The sequence below is a fragment of the Capricornis sumatraensis genome, chromosome 1 (genome assembly GCF_032405125.1).
Source record: "Capricornis sumatraensis isolate serow.1 chromosome 1, serow.2, whole genome shotgun sequence".
Lineage (NCBI taxonomy): Eukaryota > Metazoa > Chordata > Mammalia > Artiodactyla > Bovidae > Capricornis > Capricornis sumatraensis.
Window position 1 is genome coordinate 31,488,109 of NC_091069.1, and position 23,824 is coordinate 31,511,932.

At 34.7% G+C, this 23,824-nt stretch overlaps 1 protein-coding gene across 1 annotated transcript in view; it reads right to left on the reverse strand.

Annotated features, from left to right (window-relative positions):
* ATAD2B (ATPase family AAA domain containing 2B) overlaps positions 1-23,824 on the reverse strand; it is a 125,107-nt gene that overhangs the window by 16,802 nt on the left and 84,481 nt on the right. The window contains exons 19-22 of the mRNA XM_068974418.1: positions 20,073-20,258; positions 11,765-11,900; positions 9,531-9,727; positions 5,406-5,565 (exon numbers count right to left, since the gene is read on the reverse strand). Of these exons, the coding sequence (XP_068830519.1) occupies positions 5,406-5,565; positions 9,531-9,727; positions 11,765-11,900; positions 20,073-20,258 (679 nt within the window). The remainder of the gene's footprint in view (positions 1-5,405; positions 5,566-9,530; positions 9,728-11,764; positions 11,901-20,072; positions 20,259-23,824) is intronic.

Below are 23,824 nucleotides of genomic sequence, written 5' to 3' on the forward strand. Positions count from 1 at the left end.
AGAGTCGTACATGACTGAGTGACTGAACTGAACTGAAGGTGAGACTCGAAACAGGCATTAGGATAGCCACTGACAAAGGGAAAAACCAGTACAGGTTCAGAAAATACCATGTGAAAAAGTTCTGAAGTAAAAAGATCTTGGAGATTTCTAGAAACTGAAAGGTAGCCTATGTGACTAGTACACAGTAAGCAAGTGGCAAATGGGAATCTGACCACATTAAGGACTTTAGATCTTATCCTAAGAGCAATGAAAAGACCCAAGCAGGGAAACAACACGATTTAATTCTCGAGATAAGGGGCCACTGGGTGGTTTTCAAACAGAAGGTGATTTGATTTGATTTGTATTTAAGAGTATAGTAATACAGGCAGTACCAAAGGTCAAGGGAATTGTAAGATGGAGGTTGGAAGCCCAATTAAGACTCGCGGGGAATTCTCTGGCAGTCCAGTAGTTAGGACTTGGTGCTTTTCACTGCTAGAATCCAGGACCTAAGCTTAATCCCTGGCTGGGGAATTAAGATCCCACAAGCTGCATGGTGTGACCAAAAAAAAATTTTTTTAGGCTAAGAAAAATAGTCTACAAAGGTATAGAAAAAGAGGATATGGCTGAAACAATAGAGTGTGGAGAGGTGGGAAATTCATTCACTTGTCTACTCACTGAATCTCCATTTATTGAGCATCCATTTATGAAACATTTTCTACATATAAACTGTGTCAGTGCTGGAGATATGCAGCCCTGGCCTGAGAGATGCCTAAAACGAATGCCCCTTTAAATCCTGTTCATCTCCAGGTAATATCTTCTCCTCTGTGCCCTGCTCACACTGTACATGTACCTAATACACACCTGACGAAATTGCATCATCATCAGCTGCTGCTGCCACAAGACAAAATTCAAACCTGCCACCTCTGTGCTACTTTAACCATCTAGTATAATCACCAGTAATCAGGAGGGACTGTGGTGTATTCATAAACTGTTATGGGTTAAACTGTGTTCCTCCCCCAAATTCACATGTTGATACTGTACTCCCCAATATACCAGAATGTGACTATATTTGGAGTAGAGCCTTTAAAGAAGTAATCAAAGTAAAAGGTCCTACGAGTAGGCCCTACTCTAATCAGACTTGGGTCCTTAGGAGGAGAGGAAATTTGGAGACACACAAGAAATACCAGGGGTGCACAGACACAGAGAAAAGATGACCATCTGAGGACACAGCAAGAAGGCCGTCATCTGAAGGCAAAGGAAAGCGGCTTCAGAAGAAACCAAATCTGCCGACACCTTGATTCTGGACTTTTAGCCCCCAAAACTATGAGAAAATCAATGTCTGCTGTTTAAGCCGTGCAGTCTGTGGCATTTTGTTAAGGAAGTGCTAACAAGTTAATATCATAAGATATAGCATAATGTCTGTCACACAGTAATTATTCAATATGTATTACTCTATCTTAAGAGGCAAACACTATCACAGTATTCTAAACACTCAGCTCAGTAACAGCACATGGTACTTACAAATAATAACAGAAAATGTGAATGAGTTTAACTGAAGTATAACCCATAGAGGGCTCCAAACACCAGAGTGAATCAGTGAGCTTTATTCCTAAGCATCTAGTACAAAACAGAAGATTTCGAGAATACTATAAGACTAAGGTTGAAATTTCAGCAAAATTTGCTAAATGATGGTATGTATGTGAATACACTTAAGGGCTAGAGGAGACACTAAGTATAGAACAAACAGTGGGGAACAGTTAAACATAAAACATATCACATATTTATGAGATAATAATTAGGGTCAAATATCTGACCTGGTCACATTTAAAACCTACAAGTTAAAATTCTTCTAGTTAATATATTTAATTTTTGTCCACGTTATCCTCAAGGGAGAATCTGGGTAAACACTTAGGCTATACATATAGCTTCCAAAATGCTGGCTTTTGTCTTCTATGTATATGCTAGCTTTTTCCCAAAATGGCCAAGTGTTCTGTAAAACAGAGAACTGTAAGCTTTCAAATACTCATGGGAGCTTGTAAAAGTAATACAAAATTCATGTAATTTCCACTTGCTACACAATAGACCCTGAGGTTGTTTTTCTAATACATAACAAGTTGTTCTACTGCTAAGAAAGAAAACAGGGCTCTTGACTAAAGATATGAAAAAATATAAACAGAGCCAAAATCATGCTTTTGAATTATATGATACTTTTTGCATCTAAAACAGTAAAGGAATAAAGTTACAAGTATACCATGTCAATTCTGTGAGACAGAGCCATATCCTTTGACTATACAACTACATTCTATAATAAAAGGTTACTATGCACCAGAAATCAATGCTTCTTTCATGACAGTAGTATTATTTTGATGTGATTATAATTAAGTTACACAGAAGAGGGGGAAAGCATCTGGACTGATCCTTTCTACTGGCTTTTTCTAACCACTCAAATTCATTTATCACTAGCAGTCCTTAGATTTTTTCCAAAATAGAATTCAATTTTAAATGTTGTCCAGGGAATACAGTAAAGGGTCATTCTAAAGTAAATGTATAGGTACCCACTAAGGAAACAATTATGACAAATTAAGGCACAGTTTAAATAATAATGATAACAAAAACAAATATATGAACTACTAACCTTTATGGAACACTTATCACATCCCAGGCACTATGCTAAGGACTAACATATTCAAGTTGAACCATATGAAAATGACAATTTCATAAGGTAGGGCCTAATTTATTTTCTCATCTAATCCTTACAGCTACCCCAAGAGAAGAGTAATTTTCCATATTTGCAGATAAGGAAACTAAAATTTAGAGGACTTAACTTTATTTCCTAAAGAACTAGGAAATAAAATGGGGACTGAAGCCTAGGTGCACATCCAAAGCCCAGGGTCTCATTACCTACTGCACAATGTCAGTAACCTCTATGTCTTGAAAACCTAACAGGATGAGACTGTAGGTGCTCAAGTACTCTCACACACTGCTTAAGGCCACCATATAGACACTTTTGCAGTTGTACCTTCACCCAGAACCCAGCAAGGGAATCAAAGGAGACTGACATCCAGCCCATTCTTTACTAGGCAAACTGGCCCTGTTACAGATGCCATCTACACTGCAAAGGAGATTCTCTCAGTCACACAAAACTGCTATATTGGTTAACAAGTGCCCCTGATGCTGCTAGAAGATGATTTTTTAAATTGTGAAAAAGCTTTAACAACACAGATTTAAAACCCTAAAAGAGATTACACACTCTATGATACAGAAGTTTCACCTTAAGGAATTTATCTTAAGGAAATAATTAAGGACATACACAAAATTTATCCTATATTCATCAATATTATAATAGAGAAAAAAGCTAAAAACTTTAATATGCCCAACAATAGGGTATTAGCTATAATACACTCATGTGATAAAAATTACATGGTAGAAATACATTAACTCAAACTTTTCACAAAATATTATATGAATAAAAGTTTACAAAAGTTATATTTTCATTTTAGTAAAAATATTATGCATGTATGCATTTCACATATAGTATTTGTGCATATGTGTGAGAGAGAGAGAGAAAAGGAGGGAGGAAGAGAGGCAGGGGGAGAAAGAGAAAGAAAAAAATACTAGGTAACAGGATTATAGGTTATAGGTTACTTTTTCTTCATTTTTATCCTCATAAATTTTATCCTCATAAATGATATATAATAAAAAGTCAAAATAAAACCTCAACAAACAACAAAAACTACAAGAGATAAATGTCCTAAAACAAAGCTTAAAAACTATTAAAAGCAGTAAGATACCAAAAGCAGCTATATAAAATTTTATTCTGCCACTTAACTTGGAACTAAAATATGTGATTTACTGTGGTCTAAATTTAGACAAGAAATAATCAATTTGTGTAGAAATGAGAAATCCAGGTCATTCTAACAAGCGAACTGAGTTAAGAACCACTGCCCATAAATACAGACATAAAGTAGAAACTATACTCTAAATATCTTTAGATAACTGAAAGTTTAAGTGAATTTTCTAAAATAAAAAGCATCTTACTTTTATATCACCTGTTGAAAAAACAAAATTCTTAACAGAGTGAGAAAAAGAATGACCCCTGCCAGATGGGAACTGGCCTTGGTGTACTTACATTAAACATAAACAACCTTACTGAATACCACCACTCTGTGACCATGATGGATCAAGATAAAAACAAGACCACTCCATAATCAGATCTGAACACAGACAAAAGTATGAACACTGCCCTACAAAAATAACCAAATATAATTCTATCCTGTGTAAAATGAATGCTGCTTCTTTACCAATCACAACTTTAGTCTGGTTCCATTCTTTTTACTTTCCAGGTTCTTAAAATACCTAGTCCCCAAATTACTCCCACTTCCTAAAAGCATCTATTCCACTGCAAAGCTCTACTCCCTTAAATTTTCCTCAAAATCACTTGACACAAGCTCAAATCCTATATGATTTCCCATGATGTACATTCTCCTTTATTACAATGTACCAATAAATTCAACTTGTTTAACTACAGATTATTCCTGGAGGTCTCCCCTCGAAGGCATTAACAGAACTGAGACTACAGATTTGAGTACAGGGTGGGATTAGGAGTAAAATAATAAATTATATTGGGTTGGCCAAAAAGTTCATTTAGGTTTTCCATAAGATGTTATGAAAACATTCATAAGATGTTTGTTTGCATATGTAAACATATGTACAGTCTATAGAACAGATAATGTCCATCTACCCAAAGGGGTCTTTTAATTAATAAACTTAACTATAATACATTTCCAGAAATCCAAAATGCCCAGTGTTTATCAGCACTGGTAATGGAGACTAAACAAATCAATCTTAAATTCTCAATTATTTAGTTTTCCATCTTACCTGAAAAAAATTAGAATCTAAGTATAAAAAGTGAAAAGCAAATCAAGAAACGAAATCTTGAACATAATAATAAAATCCTTGAATTTAAATATATTATCTAATAATTTAATAAATGAATTAGCAAATATAAACTATCATATACAGGATAGATAAAAAAATAAGGTCCTACTGTACAACACAGGGAACTATACTCAATATCCTGTGGTAAGCCATAATGGAAAAGAATATGAAGAAGAATATATGCATATACAACTGAGTCATTTTGCTGTACAGCAGAAATTAAACACAACACTGTAAATCAACTATACTTTGATAAAAATTATTTTAAAGAATAAAATCCTCTAATTTAAATATATTTTTTAGTAATTTAACAAATGAATTTAATAATTAAATTTAATATTTAAGCATATACTTAGTTCTTCAACAAGAAATTTCTAATATGTCTTTAAGACTAATTTTTCTATCTGAAATATGGGGCAGGTTTTATTTATATTTTAAACTGTCTTCTCTTTGATCACCAAAGTCACCCTTGCCCAGTGCATTCTTACCTCCTGGGTCCTTATCTGGATTGTACTCCAAAGCATTGCTACAGATGAGGTCAATATCTTTTAGGAAATCCTTAGCAGTCAGGTAATTATGCTTATCAATTTTAGTTATTACTGTTGATAAGTCCATTGGTTCCTTGATTACTTCAAGATAATCTGAAACCTAAAACAAACACGGTATTTTCATGAAAATTACTTCTGGTATTTCATATAATCTACTCATAAAAACACAAAACAAAAATCAAAATTATTTTAAAACTAAATCTAGATATCTAGGAAATAATTACATATAAGGATAAAATTATAGAGCACTTTATGCCACTAAAGATACTATGTCATACTTTCCATGAAAAGCTTCAGTTTCAAGTCATATTTAATCAACTCTGAAGAGTTTCTCATCTCGAAATATGAAACCAACTGTGTCAGCTTTTGTTTTTTTTTAATCCTTTGGATATACCTGAGAAGAAAATGTATGGGTAAAAGTACCCAATAAGCATCAATAAATGTTACCTAAGCAAAAAAAACTGTAAAGGAAAATAAAAAGAAACAGATTTGTTTTCATATTATTAGAGAAGTTCTTGGGTAGATCTCTTTAAAATCTTTAAACAAAAACATTTTTTCTTTTTTAGTTTTCCAAGGTGAATCGTTTCATGGAAAGAGTTTTCTACTCCTTTGGAGTCATTACAAACATTTTGAGTCAATTATATAACAAAAGTAGGTATTGCTTCTATGACTAATAGAAGATTTGCTGGCCTTGTCCCTAAGTATAAGCAAATCTAGAAGCAAAATATAAATTTTGCTCTGTGTGATTTTTCTGGGAGATAACCCAAAATAGAGATATTAGTCATGACTGTCCACTAAATTTTATGTTTTATCACTTGACCAATTAGAAAGCTCTTCCACCTATATATCTACAGGCATACCTTGTTTTATTGCACTTCCTTTTATTGCACTTTGCAGATACTACATTTTTTAAAAACTGAAGGTTTGTGGCAACCCTGCATTTTTTAGCAATGAAGCATTTTTTAATTAAGTACATTGATCTTTTTTTTTTTTTTTTGTAGACATAATGCCATTACTAGGGCTTCCCTGATAACTCAGTTGGTAAAGAATCCGCCTGCAAGGCAGGAGACCCTAGTTCAATTCCTGAGTCGGATAGGCTGGAGAAGAGACAGACTGCCCACTCCAGTATTCTGGGGCTTCACTTGTGGCTTAGCTGGTAAAGAATCTGCCTGCAATGTGGGAAACCTGGGTTGGATCCCTGGGCTGGGAAGATCCCCTAGAGAAGGGAAAGGCTACCCACTCCAGTATTCTGGCCTGAAGAATTCCATGGAATCACGAAAAGTCAGGCACAACTGAGCAACTATCACTTCAAGATCCCCTGGAGAAGGCAAAGGGTACCCACTCCAGTATTCTGGCCTGGAGATTGCCATGGAATTGCCAAGTCAGACACGACTGAGTGACTTTCACTTCACTTCAGTGCCATTACATAGTGTAAAGATAACTTTTATATATGCTGGGAAACCAAAGAATTCATATAACTTCACTTTATTGCAATATTCACTTCACTGCCATGGCCTAGAACTGAACCTACAACATCTCCCAGGTGTGTGTGCCTGGACTGTCTTCCCCAACACAAATCTCAAATCAAGTAATTAGTTCTGACATAAACACAGTCTTAGAAATGTTTAATCAGTCCAGGACCAAATTCTGGGAATATGGTAATTTCTGCTCTAGGAAATTAAAGACTAGTTTTCTTCACTGTAGATAGGACAGATGCCTTTTAAATTTGTATATATAATATATATTTACATGTATAAATACACCTATATGCCTATGCCTATAGAACAATATAAGCATATATATACACATATTATTTATGTTTTTAAAATTTTAGGTAGCTATGTGTGCATGTTTTAATTTATTTTTCATCCTCTAGGAGCTAAAAAGCCAGCCAATCTCCTTACAGGGGAGTAGTGGAGCTTTACCCAACAAGCAATAGTTCAGAAGGTATTAGTTGGATTCTTGGCTCTGACACTTGATGTGTATTGTGTACATGTGGAAAACATTTTATAAACCTTTGTACTATAAACATTTATATTACTAAAGACCATAACATTTCAGCACCTATGTCTAACTTTAAATTCACTGCTTATTTTCTAAACATTTTTTTTTCTCTGCAATTTGCTTTGGAATTCAATGTTTTTTGACATTTCAAATTCATATAAGTTTTTGTGTTTTTAGGTTATCTAAATGTTATTATTTTAGTTTCCCTTCTCTATCCTTCCCAGAGACTCCTATGTTTTCAGCCTTAAAAGCAAACAAAGAAGTAAGGAAATTGAGGAGGGGAAAAAAAAGAGGAAAAAGAGAAAACATAACTCTAAAATAAAAGTTTTAACTGACCAACATTTTCTATCCCCTTCTACTGCCTTACCACCATTTATATAACTTTTACTCTATCACAGATGGCATGTGAAATCTGACAATCTCTTCTGGTTAGACAGAAAATGTTTTCCTGGGCAAAGACCAAGCTGGTTCATTCTCAACCTGGGAGACTGACTTGGGGGCAAGTCCCTACCAATTAAGTGTCAGCATTCCCATAACCAATTTGAAATAAACATTTTTAACAACTTTTAAAGGTGGCTTATAGTTTTAAGATTTTCTGAAAACATCATGAGATTAAAAGCTATGATTCACAAATATAGAATCATATGTATTAATTGTAAAAGCAAATAGGCAAGCCTTGTCATTCCAGCGGAAAAAAAAATGGAAGATAGCTGTGATATAAAGAACATGGGCTTCAAATTTTAAGAAATGTTTCTCTTGGTGTGTCACTTGACAACGAGCCTCAGTTTCTTCAACTGCAAACATAATAATGATCTCTGTGGTGGTGCCGAAAGGATCAAATAGCAAAAACTATGTGTTGTGGATAAATATACAAATAAAATTAGACTGTCCCTTTATTCCCCAAGGACTTCCCTGGTGGCTTAGACGGTAAAGTGTCTGTCTAGAATGCAGGAGACCTGAGTTCGATCCCTGGGTTGGGAAGATCTCCTGGAGAAGGAAATGGCAATCTACTCTAGTACTACTGCTTGGAAAATCCCATGTACAAAGGAGCCTGGTAGGCTACAGTCCATGGGGTCGCAAAGAGTCGGACACGACTGAGCGACTTCACTTCACTTTATTCCCCGAAAGGGAGATGTGGAAGAATAGATATATTCAGGCTTTCCAAGAGGAAAAAACACAACACTAGCTCCCAGGCATAGACAAGGTAATGGTTCCAAAGGAATCTGCTCAGATCCAAGAGTACAGATTTCACAACAAGGACACAACATTAAACTCTGAACCACTTCATAATTCAAATTTTTAAAAAAAGAATAAAAAATTAAAAATTAAAACACCAAAGTTGTTCAAACATGGAGTCTGAACTATAAGAAGAAGGCTAGTAAAGACTGCATTGTGTTCATCCACACACTACATTATCCCAGGATAAAATAAAATAAAATGTATTCTACAGTATTATAGTAGATTCCAAATGGAAAATTTCTTTTTTCATCATCACAAATCATGCTCCCACAAGGACACAAAACAATACACATAGAAAGTGAGAAATTTTCCACTGGGAGCAGAGAAAATTCTTACAGAGAAAAATAATAGGCTGTGCTTAACTTCATATAGCATCTTAGTCAGAGGCATTTCCAAAATAATGAAAGACAAACTTCAGGTTTCTTAGCTACCTCTTTCAGTAAGATATACACACAATTTGGGAAACCGGTATTAACTGATTAATACCAATATTCTTTTGGAAAGCAGGATTTATCCTGGAATAAAAATAGTCTAGTATGGACAATTCACTAAAGTAACTTTTAATCCTCTTCTTAAGTTGAAGAATAAGAGATTGCAAAGATCAGTACTAATTAAGAGGACATATACAAACTGTCACTAATTTCATCCAAAGTCACCAGATGTTTGCTGATGACACTGGTAGTTATCACATGGATTAAAATTTTACAGGCTAGGGGTAATATTCATCCATGCCTTTGCTTTTTTTCCTTCCAAAAAAAGATGTCAATATTTTTTTCTTTTAGCCAGTTCAACTTCATTGTTTGCACACTACTGAAACAAGACCTCTTCAATATCCACCGGTTTGCTGAAGATGTTAAAGCGTTTATCTGTCGCCAGCCTCTTGGTTACATCCCTGAGAAACAACCGCAACTCTCTTAAAGTATTTTCCTCTTGGTCCTCCATCCGAATTTTCTCTGATTCTGATAACTGACGAGGTGGAGAAGGTAATGCAAGTGGAAGTACCTCCATTGCACAAAGACCTGAAGAAAGTAGAAGAAAATGTTAAGATTCCAACATGGCAGGTCAATGACCTACCTCAATTATTTTTCTGGCACTCCCTTGAAATGTTCTTTTAAGAAGAGAATTCCAAATATACATGAACCATGCAAATCCAGCAGGTAAAGATTTGAATGGGAACAAAAGTACATAAGGGAATTATTTATAAAGTAACTTACAACAGGACTTCTTTAAAGGGCACATGATATAATTTTAAATAATTTGATCTTGAGATAGTATTTATACACAACTTTAAGAGAAATATTTCAAATCAACATAAATATCTTCAGGTGAAGTACTTGTATATGGTTTGCTGAAGTCAACTTTATTTAAAGATTGTTTCTCAAAACAAGGTTGCTTTATATGCATGAAAGTTAAACAGGCGAGTAATAATCCTTTGGTCCCTCCCAGTCCCAAACACTTCTGATTTTACACACGTCTGCTACTCTCAAATTCTTAATACAACACAGTTAGGAGAGTAAATGCCACCTGCAGGGCATGGGGGTGGGGGGAGCAGTAACTAAAAAAATCCCAAAGACATAGAGAAGATGGAAAACCCAGTGTTAAGTTTTATATATAAAGTCTATGGTATTCACTATATACTGTAAAACAAACAAACATCTTCTTAGAAGGTAAAGTATTAACTTGCCTAATCATAATGCTCTCTAATTCCTTAAAAGATTTTCCTGGTATCACACTGAAGCTCAGGATTAAAATTCTAAGTATTCTTGCTGATTTCTAAATAGCCCCTAAGATGAAAAATGAAAGTCAACAGGAGGAACAACTCAAAAAAATAATAATGTTAATCCTTAACATAGAAAATTCAGATCTACAGGACTTTAATATATCTAGGAACATGCAAGATACTTCATTAAAATGAATCACTTTAATAATAAAATATTTTAAATGCTGTTATTTAGATTAGCAGAAGGCAACAACCAATAACCAGAAGGTGTAACTTCCATGTTGAATTTCCCAAGGTTTCTGGGGGGAAAACTACACAGCTATATTCATTTGATAGATGTCCATTTTATAAACACTGAGAAAAATGTGAAAAGGAGCCACTAAAGGGCCACAGATTTATTAAAGTGTTGGATAATATAACCACTGAAAAACAAAGAAGTATTTAATAACATAACCAATGAAAAACAAAGAAGTATGAAACAGTAAGGAGTTGGCAGAAATGGGAAATGTATTTAAATATCCCATAAGAACAGCCATGAGAAACACAAAAAAATAGAACAAAAGATAAGAGGCTTAAATTTTTTCTAATAAACAGGACTGCTATTTTTTCAAAGACACTGAAAGACAGATTAATCAAGAGGATCTTATCTTTTACCACCTTTAAGATTTAGGTGGTAAAAATCTTTCCACCTTTAAGATTAGGAAGAGAAATTACTGAATAACTTAGAATGCAGCCCTTTCTTAAGTCAGGGGACTGAATAATTTTGAGGCCCCTCTTAAGGCCAAGAAAACTCTAATGCTTAAAGAGAGCCATGATAGACTTTCAAGTGCCTAGCATAATATATTTAACAAAACAGGTGCTCAATAAATACTTTAAAAATCAATTAATAAATAAAATAAACCAGAAAAGGCAATTGTTCTAATCAGGCCCAACAAAACAACCCTGACCCAGAGAGCAATCAACACAACACCTGTTGTTCACAACCCGCTAGTTCAAGCCCTCAGTACTAAAAATGACTAAAACAGAGCAGAACTAAAGACTTTTTCTATGACTTTTTGAGTCTCATAAATCTACTAGAGCATCTGGATTGAAGTGATAAAGAGATTACTTCATTAACAGTCATCCATTAGAAAAACTTTAACGATGAGGCTGTACTTTCCAATTTCAAGTCAGTTAAACACAATGGCCACTTCCATGAGTCCATCTAAAGTTATACAAAACTTGAAAAACTGTCTTCCACAAAGAACTGTTTTGTTTTAATGACTCCAAGAAAGGATATTTCTTAACTCCAACACCTTCCCCACCCCCATTTTCCTAAAGACTTTAGGAACTTTACCAGTGTGTTTCCTTCGTGGTGGAGCCATTGAGGCCTGATTGAGAATCAGTTCTTGGAAAAATTTTCTTCTGTCCTCTTCAATAGGCCTTTGAATATACAAGACCTCTTCGTACTGTATTCTAAAGATACATTTAACCTACACACATACACACACACACACAAAGACATTAAATATTAAAAGAATTAAAAGCTTATATATTATACCAAATTATAATTTCTTCAACTTCCGTACCATTTTCAATGTTCACTGAATATTCATACGAGATTAAAGTAGTCTTAGGCTATGCTGTTGAGAGGTTCAACCTCATGGAATAAACAAGAATGAAATAATGATCCAGTTCAAGTCATTAATAAATTATGATATAAAAAAGGACAGTTGATTACAATAGTCAGATGGGGACAATCTTGAAGAGCTGTTACATGAGCTGGAAAGTAATTATCTACAATCTGTCAACAAAATAGAGAGCAAGGAGGATGCTAACAGCATCGCCTTCTCTTAAGATGTTTTTGTGTGCTTCCTATCCACTGACTTCCCCTCCTGGGCTCTTTCCCTGCTGAGTCTATCCCACTGGATCCTCTGGAATCCTGGTTTCAGAGCAAACAAACTATACCTTCAATCTCATCAAAGGATGCTACACAGTGACATCACCTTTCATGCAAAACTCCCAAGGAAAATTAAGCCTGTCATGCTCATATCCCAATTCCTTCCAGTTAGGGACTGCCACCTCTCCTTTGTTCACCTACTCTATAAAGACTCTGACCCCAGATGTCCCCTTTCTAAAATATGCTCTTTAAATCCTCTTTACATCATTCACATTTGTCTATACACTTCATTTGATTTTTTTTAAGAAGGTCTATTTTCTACTTCTAGACACCAAACTTTCTGAGAACAGAATTCAGGTATTTCCTATACCTACCACTATACCTGGTACCTAGCAATGCTTAATAAGCATGTACTGAATAAGTAAAGCTTGTGGTTTTGTTTCCCAGCCCACATCAAATTGGAAACTGCAAATAAAACAAGGAAAAAGGTCACTAATATGGAAAGAAGTGCCCACCATGGCAGTGTGGAAATACTGGATTAAAATTTAAGACATCAGATTCTAGCCCAAATTCAGGCATATATTTCTTATAAACTTTGGATAGTCCATTCAGTTTGTCACTATGAATTACAGAAATTTTAAAAAATTATTTTAACATATCTTTGTAACAAGGAGGTACATGAAGTCCTTCATTTTATAGATGAAAAAACTTAGGCTTAGAAAGGTTTATGTGACTGGCCTGAGGTCATAAAATGAATAAACAGAGAAGACTATTTAGCTGTAAAGGCCATTTTTAACTTTAAAATTCTAAGACAGAGAAGAGACAATTAATGAAAAAGAGCCATCAGAATTCAGCATTTGGATGGGAAATTACCTCAACTCAAAGCCAAATCCTTCAAGAGTTAATATAAAATTTCACCTTGTGCCCATCCAATATTTTCTTTGAAGACTACCTTCATGTAAAAATCCTTTAAACCCTTCAATCTATGCTATGCAAGGCTTTTCTTGAAAGTTCTGACAAACAAATTTACTAGTGAACATCCATTATGTGCCAAATTTCATGCCAGACACTGTAGTTATAAATCTGAAGAAAAGAGGCTTAGTTCCTGCTGTCAAGTCTCAAGTCTCACAAGAAAGTACCATGATGTCATGCCAGAAGTGTTCTAACAGAGCTAGTGAAACAGAGGAGACCCTACAAGGGCCAAAGATGAAGATACAGCAAATATACAAAGACATAGCAGAAAATGCTAACATTAACTGGTTCTTTAAAAATAAACAGAATTCAATACCTTGGAAATAACAAGATTTTGTTCAAGTGTTTTGTTCAAAGCAAAACATTTAAGTTCAGTTTTAAATATTCTTCCTTCTGATCATTTTTCAACATTGTGTTGAACTTCATGAATATAAAAACAAACCAAAAGCAAGTCTACAATAATCCCCCTGATTTGCCTGTCTGATTACTATCAACAGCCTTTTTTTCTTTAAATTCACTCCTAACTATCTTCTGATGTTCCCAGACTCAAACTTCATGTTGCAACAAGACGAAACTCATACTAATTCCCTGAACGAATCATGTTCTTTCACACTGGTTCACAATGTGGTTTTTATATATGATATTCACTCTTTCCTAAACTTTTTTTAACTCTCCACTCAAGCCAATATTTTTTGGAAGCTTTCTCTGACTTTCCCAGATAAACTTAGACATACCTTCTACTTTCTCTCTGAAACTTTAAGTTCCATAATTGTTAGTAAATTAATTCAGCTGTGCAACTATCACAAGTCAGTTTTACTAAAAAAATATTTCCATTACTTCCCAAAAGTTCCCCTGTTCCCATCTGAAGTCTATCCACACTTCACTCCCAGCTGACAACCACTGGTTTGGTTTCTGCATCTAGAGATTTCATTTCTTCTGGAAATCATATATCATAGAACTGGTAGTCTTCTGTGCCTAGCTTCTCTCACTATTAGAATCATATATTGAGGTTCACTCATGCTGGACAATGTATCAGCAGTTTACTCCACTTATTGCTGAATAATATTTCACTCTGTATGTATGACATTTTGCTTCACTAATCACCAATTAATGAATACTTGGGTTATTTCCACTATGAAGAATAATTCTAGTAGGAACACTGGTGTACAAGTCTCTGAGTGAATGTATGTTTATATTTCTCTGGAGCAGTTACCTAGGAGTGAAAATGCTGAGTCATATCATAACATTTTAAGAACTGCCAACTTTTCAATGTGGCTACACCATTTTACAATCCTCCAGCAATATATAAGAAGTCAAGTTTCAACTTCTATCTGCTTCCTTGTTTAAAAATCCCTTTTCTTTTCTTTGTTCAACCCTGGACTCTTTTTTCCTAATTCTCCTAAATAGAAATAACTTGTAATTCTCATATATCTCAACTAAAATTCTCCAACTGTTCTCAGAAAAAATCTTCTGGGTCCACAGAAGTATATTACTTACACTAGAATTTTGCAAAAAAAAAAAAAAAGGAATGAGGTTAGGCAGGACTTTTGTAAAGCCTTTGTGGTAATTCAATGGTCAATTTCTTTCTCCATTTAACAAACATTTACTAAGCAATTCCAGTGTATTAGGAAGTGAAGGGCTATAAGACAGTCCCCTCCTCTCAAAAAGCCTGTGGTAGCGGTTAGAGACTCAAATGTTTTGGTCTCCACACGTCATTAAACTCTTAAAAATTACTCAAGAACCCAAAAGAGCTTTTGTTTATCTGGGTTATATTGCCCAATATCTATGTACTAAAAATTACAACTAAGAACCTTCCAAATAATGTATTCATTTAAAACATATTATATGTCAACACTAAAATATATTCTTCTGATGAAATTATTTATGAAACAGACACAGAATCACAGACCTAGAGAATAGACTTGTGGTTGCCAAGGGGGAGGGTTATATTGGGAGTTTGGGATTAGCAGAAACAAACTATTACATACAAAATGAATAATAGAAGAGAATAAGAATGTATGTATAACTGAATCACTTTGCTGCACAGTAGAAATTAACACAATGCTGTAAATCAACAATACTTCAATGAGATAAATTTAAAAACACATATTCTGTTGAATATCATTATTGACTCAATGGACATGAACTTCAGCAAACTCCAGGATACAGGGGAGGACAGGGAAGCCTGGTGTGCTGTGGTCCATAAGGTAGCAAGAGTCAAACATGATTTAGCGACTGAACAACAAAACACTCTTTTTGAAAGACATATTTTTTTCAAAATATAAAATATTATATATGTAAAATAAAATTCAGTGAGAAAAGTGGCACTATATTACATTTCTTCAAATCTCTCTAATGTCTGGCTTAATGAAAGACAACTGGATTCTCATTTTCTGCTTCTGCATTCAATCTGCTACAATAATGTGGTGATTGCTTTACATTAAGAAAACCCATATTCAAGAAGATACAGGGCTTCCCGGGTGGCGCAGTCATAGAGAATCCGCCTGCCAATTCAGGAGACATGTGTTGAACCCCTGGTCTGGGAAGATCCCACATGATGCAAAGCAACTAACCCCGCGTACCATAACCACTGAGACTGCTCTAGAGCCCAGGAACCACAACTACTGACCCCATGTGGCACAGCTACTGAAGTCCATTGTGCCCTAAAGCCCACACTTCACATCAAGAGAAGCCACAGCAATGAGAAGCCCACACACTGCAACTGGAGAGTACCCTCACTCCCTGCAACTAGAAAACAGCCAGCATAGCAACAAAGACTCAGCACAGCCAAAACAAACAAGATACACAGCTTAAACAACAACAACAAAGAGGAATGTGACAAATCTCTGAATGTCCTGTGAGGCCCACAGGGGTCCATGGATCACAATTTGATAACAGTCAGTCTAGAACGATGATTTCCAATTTTCTTTTTTGATGAAATGCCTCATCAGTAAAAAAAAAAAAATTGAAAATATTCCCTCCAGTACATGCATAAACATATTAAACATATTATTCTACTAATATTACCATGTCTACTATGAAACATACTCACTGTAATATTTAAGATAATATGAAAAATAAAGTCTGTCTAGTCAAGGCTACGGAGAAGGCAATGGCAACCCACTCCAGTACTCTTGCCTGGAAAATCCCGTGGATGGAGGAGCCTGGTAGGCTGCAGTCCATGGGGTCGCTAAGAGTAAGACACAACTGAGTGACTTCGCTTTCACTTTTCACTTTCATGCATTGGAGAAGAAAATGCAACTCACTCCAGTGTTCTTGCCTGGAGAACCCCAGGGACGGGGGAGCCTGGTGGGCTGCTGTCTATGGGTCACACAGGGTTGGACACGACTGAAGCAACTTAGCAGCAGCAACAGCAGCAGTCAAGGCTATAGTTTTTCCAGTAGTCATGTATGGATGTGAGAATTGGACTATAAAGAAAGCTGAGCACAGAAGAATTGATGCTTTTGAACTGTGGTGTTGGAAAAGACTCTTGAGAGTCCCTTGGACTGCAAGGAGATCCAACCAGTCCATCCTAAAGGAGATCTGTCCTGGGTGTTCATTGGGAGGACTGATGTTGAAGCTGAAACTCCAATATTTTGACCACCTGATATGAAGAGCTGATTTATTTGAAAAGACCCTGAGGCTGGGAAAGATTGAGGGCGGGAGGAGAAGGGGACGACAGAGGATGAGATGGTTGGATGGCATCACCGATTCAATGGACATGAGTTTGGCTGGTGGAGTTGGTGATGGACATGAGTTTGGCTCGGGGAATTGGTGATGGACAGGGTGGCCAGGCATGCTGTGGTTCATGAGGTCGCAAACAGTCAGACATGACTGAGTGACTGAATTGAACTGAACTGCCCTCTGGACTTAGAAAAGAGGGAAAGATACAAAGACACATTTACAAGAGAATTTTAAAAGGGCTCTAAAGGATGAAATTGTCACTTTGTCCCACAGAAAGAAAACATTTTTGTATCCCTATTAGTCCCATGATGACTAATTCTTTTTTGTTTTGCTTTGCTTTTTAAAATTTAGTAGAGAACCTTTTCTTTTCATCTCTGAATTAGTTTATTTCCTGATGAGAACAGTAAATAGCATTTATTATAGAAGATTTAGAAACCAGATAACAAAAATAACTAAAATCTTAAGACCCAGTGATAATTACTATTATTAATAGTTACACATAGTTTTATTTATATATATATGACTATATAATACATAATTATTTCTATATAAACCCAGATAATGCCATACATGCTAATATAATGTCTATAATTTTTGGCAATATATTCAAGCATCTTTCCATGACATTGTTTTCTACATCAATATTTTTAATGGTCTCACTGTATTTCATGGAAGGAATCTACTATGACCTAACCAATCCCCTGCTGCTGCTGCTGCTGCTGCTGTCGCTTCAGTCGTGTCCAACTCTGTGTGACCCATAGACGGCAGCCCACCAGGCTCCCCCGTCCCTGGGATTCTCCAGGCAAGAACACTGGAGTGGGTTGCCATTTCCTTCTCCAATTCATGAAAGTGAAAAGTGAAAGTGAAGTCGCTCAGTCGTGTCCGACTCTTAGCGACCCCATGGACTGCAGCCTACCAGGCTCCTCCATCCATGGGGTTTTCCAGGCAAGAGCACTGGAGTGGGGTGTCGTTGCCTTCTCCGAACCAATCCCCTACTATAGGATATTTAGTTTCCAATCTATGAAGAAAAGCTCTGATAAATACTCTTGTATTTTTTATTTTGCCTGTGCCGTATCTTTGTGTTTGTCCCTAAAAAACTCTGTCCGTGAAGAAAGGCTATGGTAACTTTTTGTGCTGTTTGTGTCCTCTTTTTTGTTTATCTATGAAAAACTACTTATCTATAAATGGCATTGCTGAACTTAAATGAATGTTTTTTATTTAAATCTATTACTATGAACTGTCCTGAAGAGAGTTTATGAAACATTTCTTTTTTAATCTGTATCTTATTGTTATTTGAATTTACCATTGAGTTTTCTTAAATAACACTATAGTAACTGGCCATTTCTTTCTTTTAGAATCACTTAGTTTTTTGCTACTCACTGTGTACTTCAATTCTTCTTCCATTAATCTGGCACCTTGCTAACCTAGTTACTCAGTTGGCAACTCTCTATGCTTTTTATTTATTAACCAAATATTTATCAATAAGCACTAAGTATGACCAAAACAGAGCAATATACTAATGGCAAAGCTGAAATTAAAATGAAAGGCTTGGGGCAGAGGAGACTTTTCTAAGGACAATTAATATAAATTAATATAAAATATATAATGTAACCAGTAGTCTAACAAAATCTCCATAATCTTCACCCCACAGATAAGTGTGTCACTTTGTTCCACAGTGACTATCCTTAATACCTTTAGTAACTATTTGGTATAACAAGGGTGAAGAATACAGAAGATGGGAGGGTGGGTGCTGAAATTTTGGGATTCAATGCTAGTAAATTTCTAGTATATTAGCTATTAATTAAGGATATTGGAATTCACAAAAAAAGTATAACAATATAGCAACACTGAAAATGTATATGATGCAATGTTAGCTTTTATAAAACTAAACTAACAATAAAATCACATATGCAAATAAACAAGAATATGGAAAATTAAAACTGCTGTATCACAAAGATAGGTTTAGTAATACTTTTATTTACAAATTTTTTAACAATATAGGGACACTTTAGGCAAATATATATTTCTGCCTAGAACCCTTAATTATTCTAATTTTCTTTAATTTTTATAAAATTATAATAATAAAACTAGTTGAGAGGATCAAATTTTAAGATGTGGCTCCTAGGTTCAGTTATGTGGTTCACTCCATTCTCCTAAATCATTTCAAAAGCATTCCTACTTTATAATACTAATATAATACCAAATATTTTGTAGCTCTGTATTTTCCAAAATAAATTCACATATATTATCTCACACCAACAAGTATACTTTTCTGACTATTACTGCACACATCTTTCCACTAAACTTTACCACTCACTGTGATTAAAGAAAAAAAAAATTCTGATTAATGGTCTCAATAATATCAGATTCTGAATAAAAAAAGAGAAATATTCTACATTTAATATACTTTTCTTACAAGAGCAGTAAGTTGTACAAATTCACTTTAGCAAGATATATAAAAAGAGCTGAAACAGAACAAAAGAACTTGGTAAAAAAATCTGAATCATAAAATTCTAGGTAATCAAGATTTAGATTATAAAATTTAAAATATATAAAGCTTTTATAAGAACTGTGTTGCTTGGGCAAAATATTTCTAAGCCCTTCTAAAGGAGATCATTTCAAAACCTGGTACGCTTAGAATGTTAAAATAATTTCTTAAAAAGCAATTTCATTCACGAGCTGATCTCATTTTTTTCTGACAGGTTTTAAAAATATGCACAACATGATGCTACCAATGAAAGAGAGGAAAGGTCAAATCCCACCAAATAATCTAACAGATGGTAAGAAGGAGAAGGATAATTATAATGGCACTGATGACAATACAGCTAAGGTGTTCTTAGTAGTTACTATATAGTTACTATATACATCATAGTCCAGTCTAAGCATGAATTATCTCATAATTCACAATACTGAGGAATATATCAAAATATATATCAAAAAATAACAAAGCGAAACTTAAAAAGCTAATTCACCAGTCACATGGCTAATACTTGGTACAACCAAGGCATGAGCCTTGACAGTACTGATTTTATAGTAAGTAAATTATGTCAAATTACAAGGAAAACTATTTTAAACCATAAGAAAACATAAATATTTAGTCAGTTCTTACCTCTTCGGGCAGTTCACTGTACATGGTTTCAGAGGTAGACAACAGAAATATGGGTGAAAATGACGGTATATCTTGTAGCAGAGTCAGAAAAGTTGCTCTCACAGTTTCACTGACAGCTTCCCACCAATCACCAATGTGAGGCATGTAAACAATACTAGGTACTGTTCTTCGAGCTTCACGAAAAATCTAATTAAGGAAAGAACTGGCATTAAACATTCAAATAGAAATTATTCTAAAGTCTACATAGTAACTTCCCAATACATTAAATGTGTCAAGCCTGTTACTATAATTACAGTCAGCCTCAATATTCAAGTTGTTCAAGACATAATGCACAAACCATACATACAACTTCTATCTACCCTTATCCCACCTAAGAAAAGGAGAATATTTTGTTATTATTCCTACTCAATATGTATTAATAGTATAAAGGTTATCATATTGCTCCATTTCTCTATCATATAAAGTAAAACACCACTATAATACTGTAAATAAAGAGATAAGCATGCACCTATATGTCACCTACGTAAGAGTGATTATCAGGAAGCACAAAGAAGAAAAAGAAGACACAGTTCACATGTTCGTGCACACTGCCTAAAATCACTCAACATATGGATTAAATATTTTAACCAAGATATGCCACCCTAAAGCTTAAAATTAATGAACTATTCGGCTGAACCACTTGTTTACCTCCCATTACCTTAATTCAATCTTCTATAAAATAGTCACAAAACACCTTTAATCTCTAAAAAGCAATAAATAAATTAGCAAAAAACTATGAGATACTCCCACTTCAGAAAGTAGAAAATAAAGTTTCCCCAGGTGTTAAAGAGTCTTAACCATAGCTTTAGTCACAGTCTGCCAACACATGCAAATAAAGACCAGGCTGGCAATTAAGAAGTTGCCAGACAGAACTACTGCCCTTTTACATAAAAGTCAACATCAACTCAGTAGTCCATCAACAAATTCTTATAGGTTAATATGACATCTCTTCAGTACCTTTAACAAGTGTATGAGTAAGTTAAAAATCTGACTATCAGGGACTTCCCTGGCTGTCCAGTGGTTAAGACTTTATGCTTCAAATGCAGGGCACAGGTTTGATCCCTGGTTGGGGACTAAGATCCACATGCCATGCGGTGCAGCCAGAAAAAAATAAATAAACCTGTCTCTCTCTCTTCAATATGAGAATTCTACTTCTAAAATTCTCTATTTTCTCTTAAACACATTTCAATTAGCCTATGTAATGTGCAAGATACAGAAATGAGAATCAAATAGTTTATATGATTATCAAAACATTCCTAAGATTCAAAGGGATTATTTTTCTTTAATGAGTTAGCCTACCACTTGTATGAATTTTTCAAATATTATATTTTATATAGTTTTAAATCTCCTGGGTAAAATAAAATATACTGCCAATTTAATAATAAGCCAGATGAAAGACGCTAAAATAAAAATTTCCCCCAATTGGAAATGTAGATGTTATGATCACTCACATCAAAAGTAATATTTGTTCCTTCCCTTCCTTTAACATTTGCATATCCACCAATCCAGAACAGTTGTACAGTACAACTCCTTCAGGACCTTCAAATTTTGACCTTTTCTGCAAATACACACCCTCTTATCCTGGATCTTGAAATCCAAGGATTATTATTTTCCAAAATTCATGTAGAAGATTCACAAGAGAAAAACAAGCATAAATGTTGGCAAAAGGAAGGAACCACACAGGAGCACAAAGGCAAGAGAGGTATTTGATTCCAAAAAAATGTTTTTAATTTTACTACATGCCACCTAAATCAGGCATGGTATGTAGAAGACAGTGACCAATGGCTGTTGCTGATAAAACAAGGGTAAGCCAGCAGGAAGAAAAAGGTGATTATATGAAAAAGACTAACAAACTTCACAGCTTACTAAAAAACCTCACAAAACTACCTACCTAATTCAGCCATGCAGGTTACCACATGCCCAGGGAAAGATGAAAAAACATGCCTTTTTTAAAAAATGAAATTTGCCTTGCTAATTCTAGTATCTGTAGGTTAGATTTTCTATTAATGCATGGATTGAGAACATCTACCTGCTAGCAAAGATACGAGAGTACAGGCAAAGCAACAGACAGTTTAAATGATAATAAACAATTTTCCAGAGCCATAAGTTAAACAGTGCAATAATGCAGGTATTTCAAACATATCTGCAAGGTTGAACTACATATATAAGTATCACCAACTGTAAAAGAGTGAAGGGATATTTCTATTTCTTTCCTTTTCTCATCCAAACCTCTCAAAATTAGCACACTGAATAAGATAATATCTCATTACCCTTTTTATTTCCAAAGACTTTAGGAAAGCATCTTTCTTAGAACTTTTTGAAATTATATTTGAAAACCTAGAGGGCAAAAAATGATCAGGAAAAAGTCTAAGATAAATATAGAAAAATAAAAAGGCTCAGACTTTCTGGTCCATGAATATATAATTACATGAATCAAGAATTAATCTAATTATATGCAATATCAATAATCAGGGAATAGTTTTCTCTGAAACTTTTAAAGGAAAAACATCCTTAATTTCCAGAAAAATTTAAAAATGCTACTAAAACAAATTTCCTTTTTAACTCCTTATTCTATTTTATCTCTGAATGTTAAAATAAACTTTTATATTTTCCTTAAATAGTCAACCTATCCTAATTCTCCTGTTTTGGAACGAAATTTCAAAAAGAATAGACTCTGAGGATAGTATTTAAAAACTGATTTAAAAGTTTAATCATATTGTGTGTGTGTGGTTTTTTTTTTTTAATGTAAAGTCAGCTCTTCAGCAGTTTCCAGGTAATTTTAGAAGTTGTAGAATAAAATAGTTGTGGTGGTTTAGTTGCTAAGCCATGTCTGACTCTTTTGTGACCCCATGGACTAAAGCCCTCCAGGCTCCTTTGTCCATGGGATTTCCCAGGCAACAATACTGGAGTAGGTTGCCATTTCCTTCTCCAGGGGATCTTCCCAACCCAGTGATCAAACCCGGGTCTCCTGCATTGGCAGGCGGATTCTTTACCACTGAGTCACAAGGGAAGCCCCATGGAATAAGATACACTCTGTGAAATCAATTAATTAAATATTTCATAGGAGAAAAATAAAGCCTAGTTTTAGTGAAGCGGCAACTGTCTTGGGAACAAGTGATGCCATTTGATAACTAGAAAAATACTCACCTATAGGGTGTCTTGGATTGGTGGATGTGCAAGGTGTAGTAGAAAACAGAAAAACTGTTATAGAGAAAAAAAGACAGTAGGCCAAATTACTGAACCAACCGTTTCAAAATACCTCTGACATGACCAGCACTCTTGCACAAACAAATGAACGAACACCAGTGTATGTGAATGTTCATTTTGATTCTTTAAACAATATACTTCTGGCCTCTTCCTCTCCCAGACATCATAGTCCTGTATATAACTTTTTAAATTTCTTTATTTGAAAAAAAACCACAAACTATTTTCTCTGAGTATTGATGATATGAAAGGCAAAAATTGGGCCTTTCATGCAAGGAAACACTAACAATATAAACTGCACTTGTATTTATGAGTCCTTAGTTCAAAAACTAAATTTCAAATCAGTACACTAGATACCAAATTAAAATGTTCAGTGCATGAAAATTTACTGTATCTTTAAAAAATTAAGAATATACAGCCTATAACAAGCCACTTTAAAAACTGAAAACTAGAGTAATTTTAAATGCAAAGGTACATGAAGCAGAAAGCTCCAAGCCAGTACAGTTTTC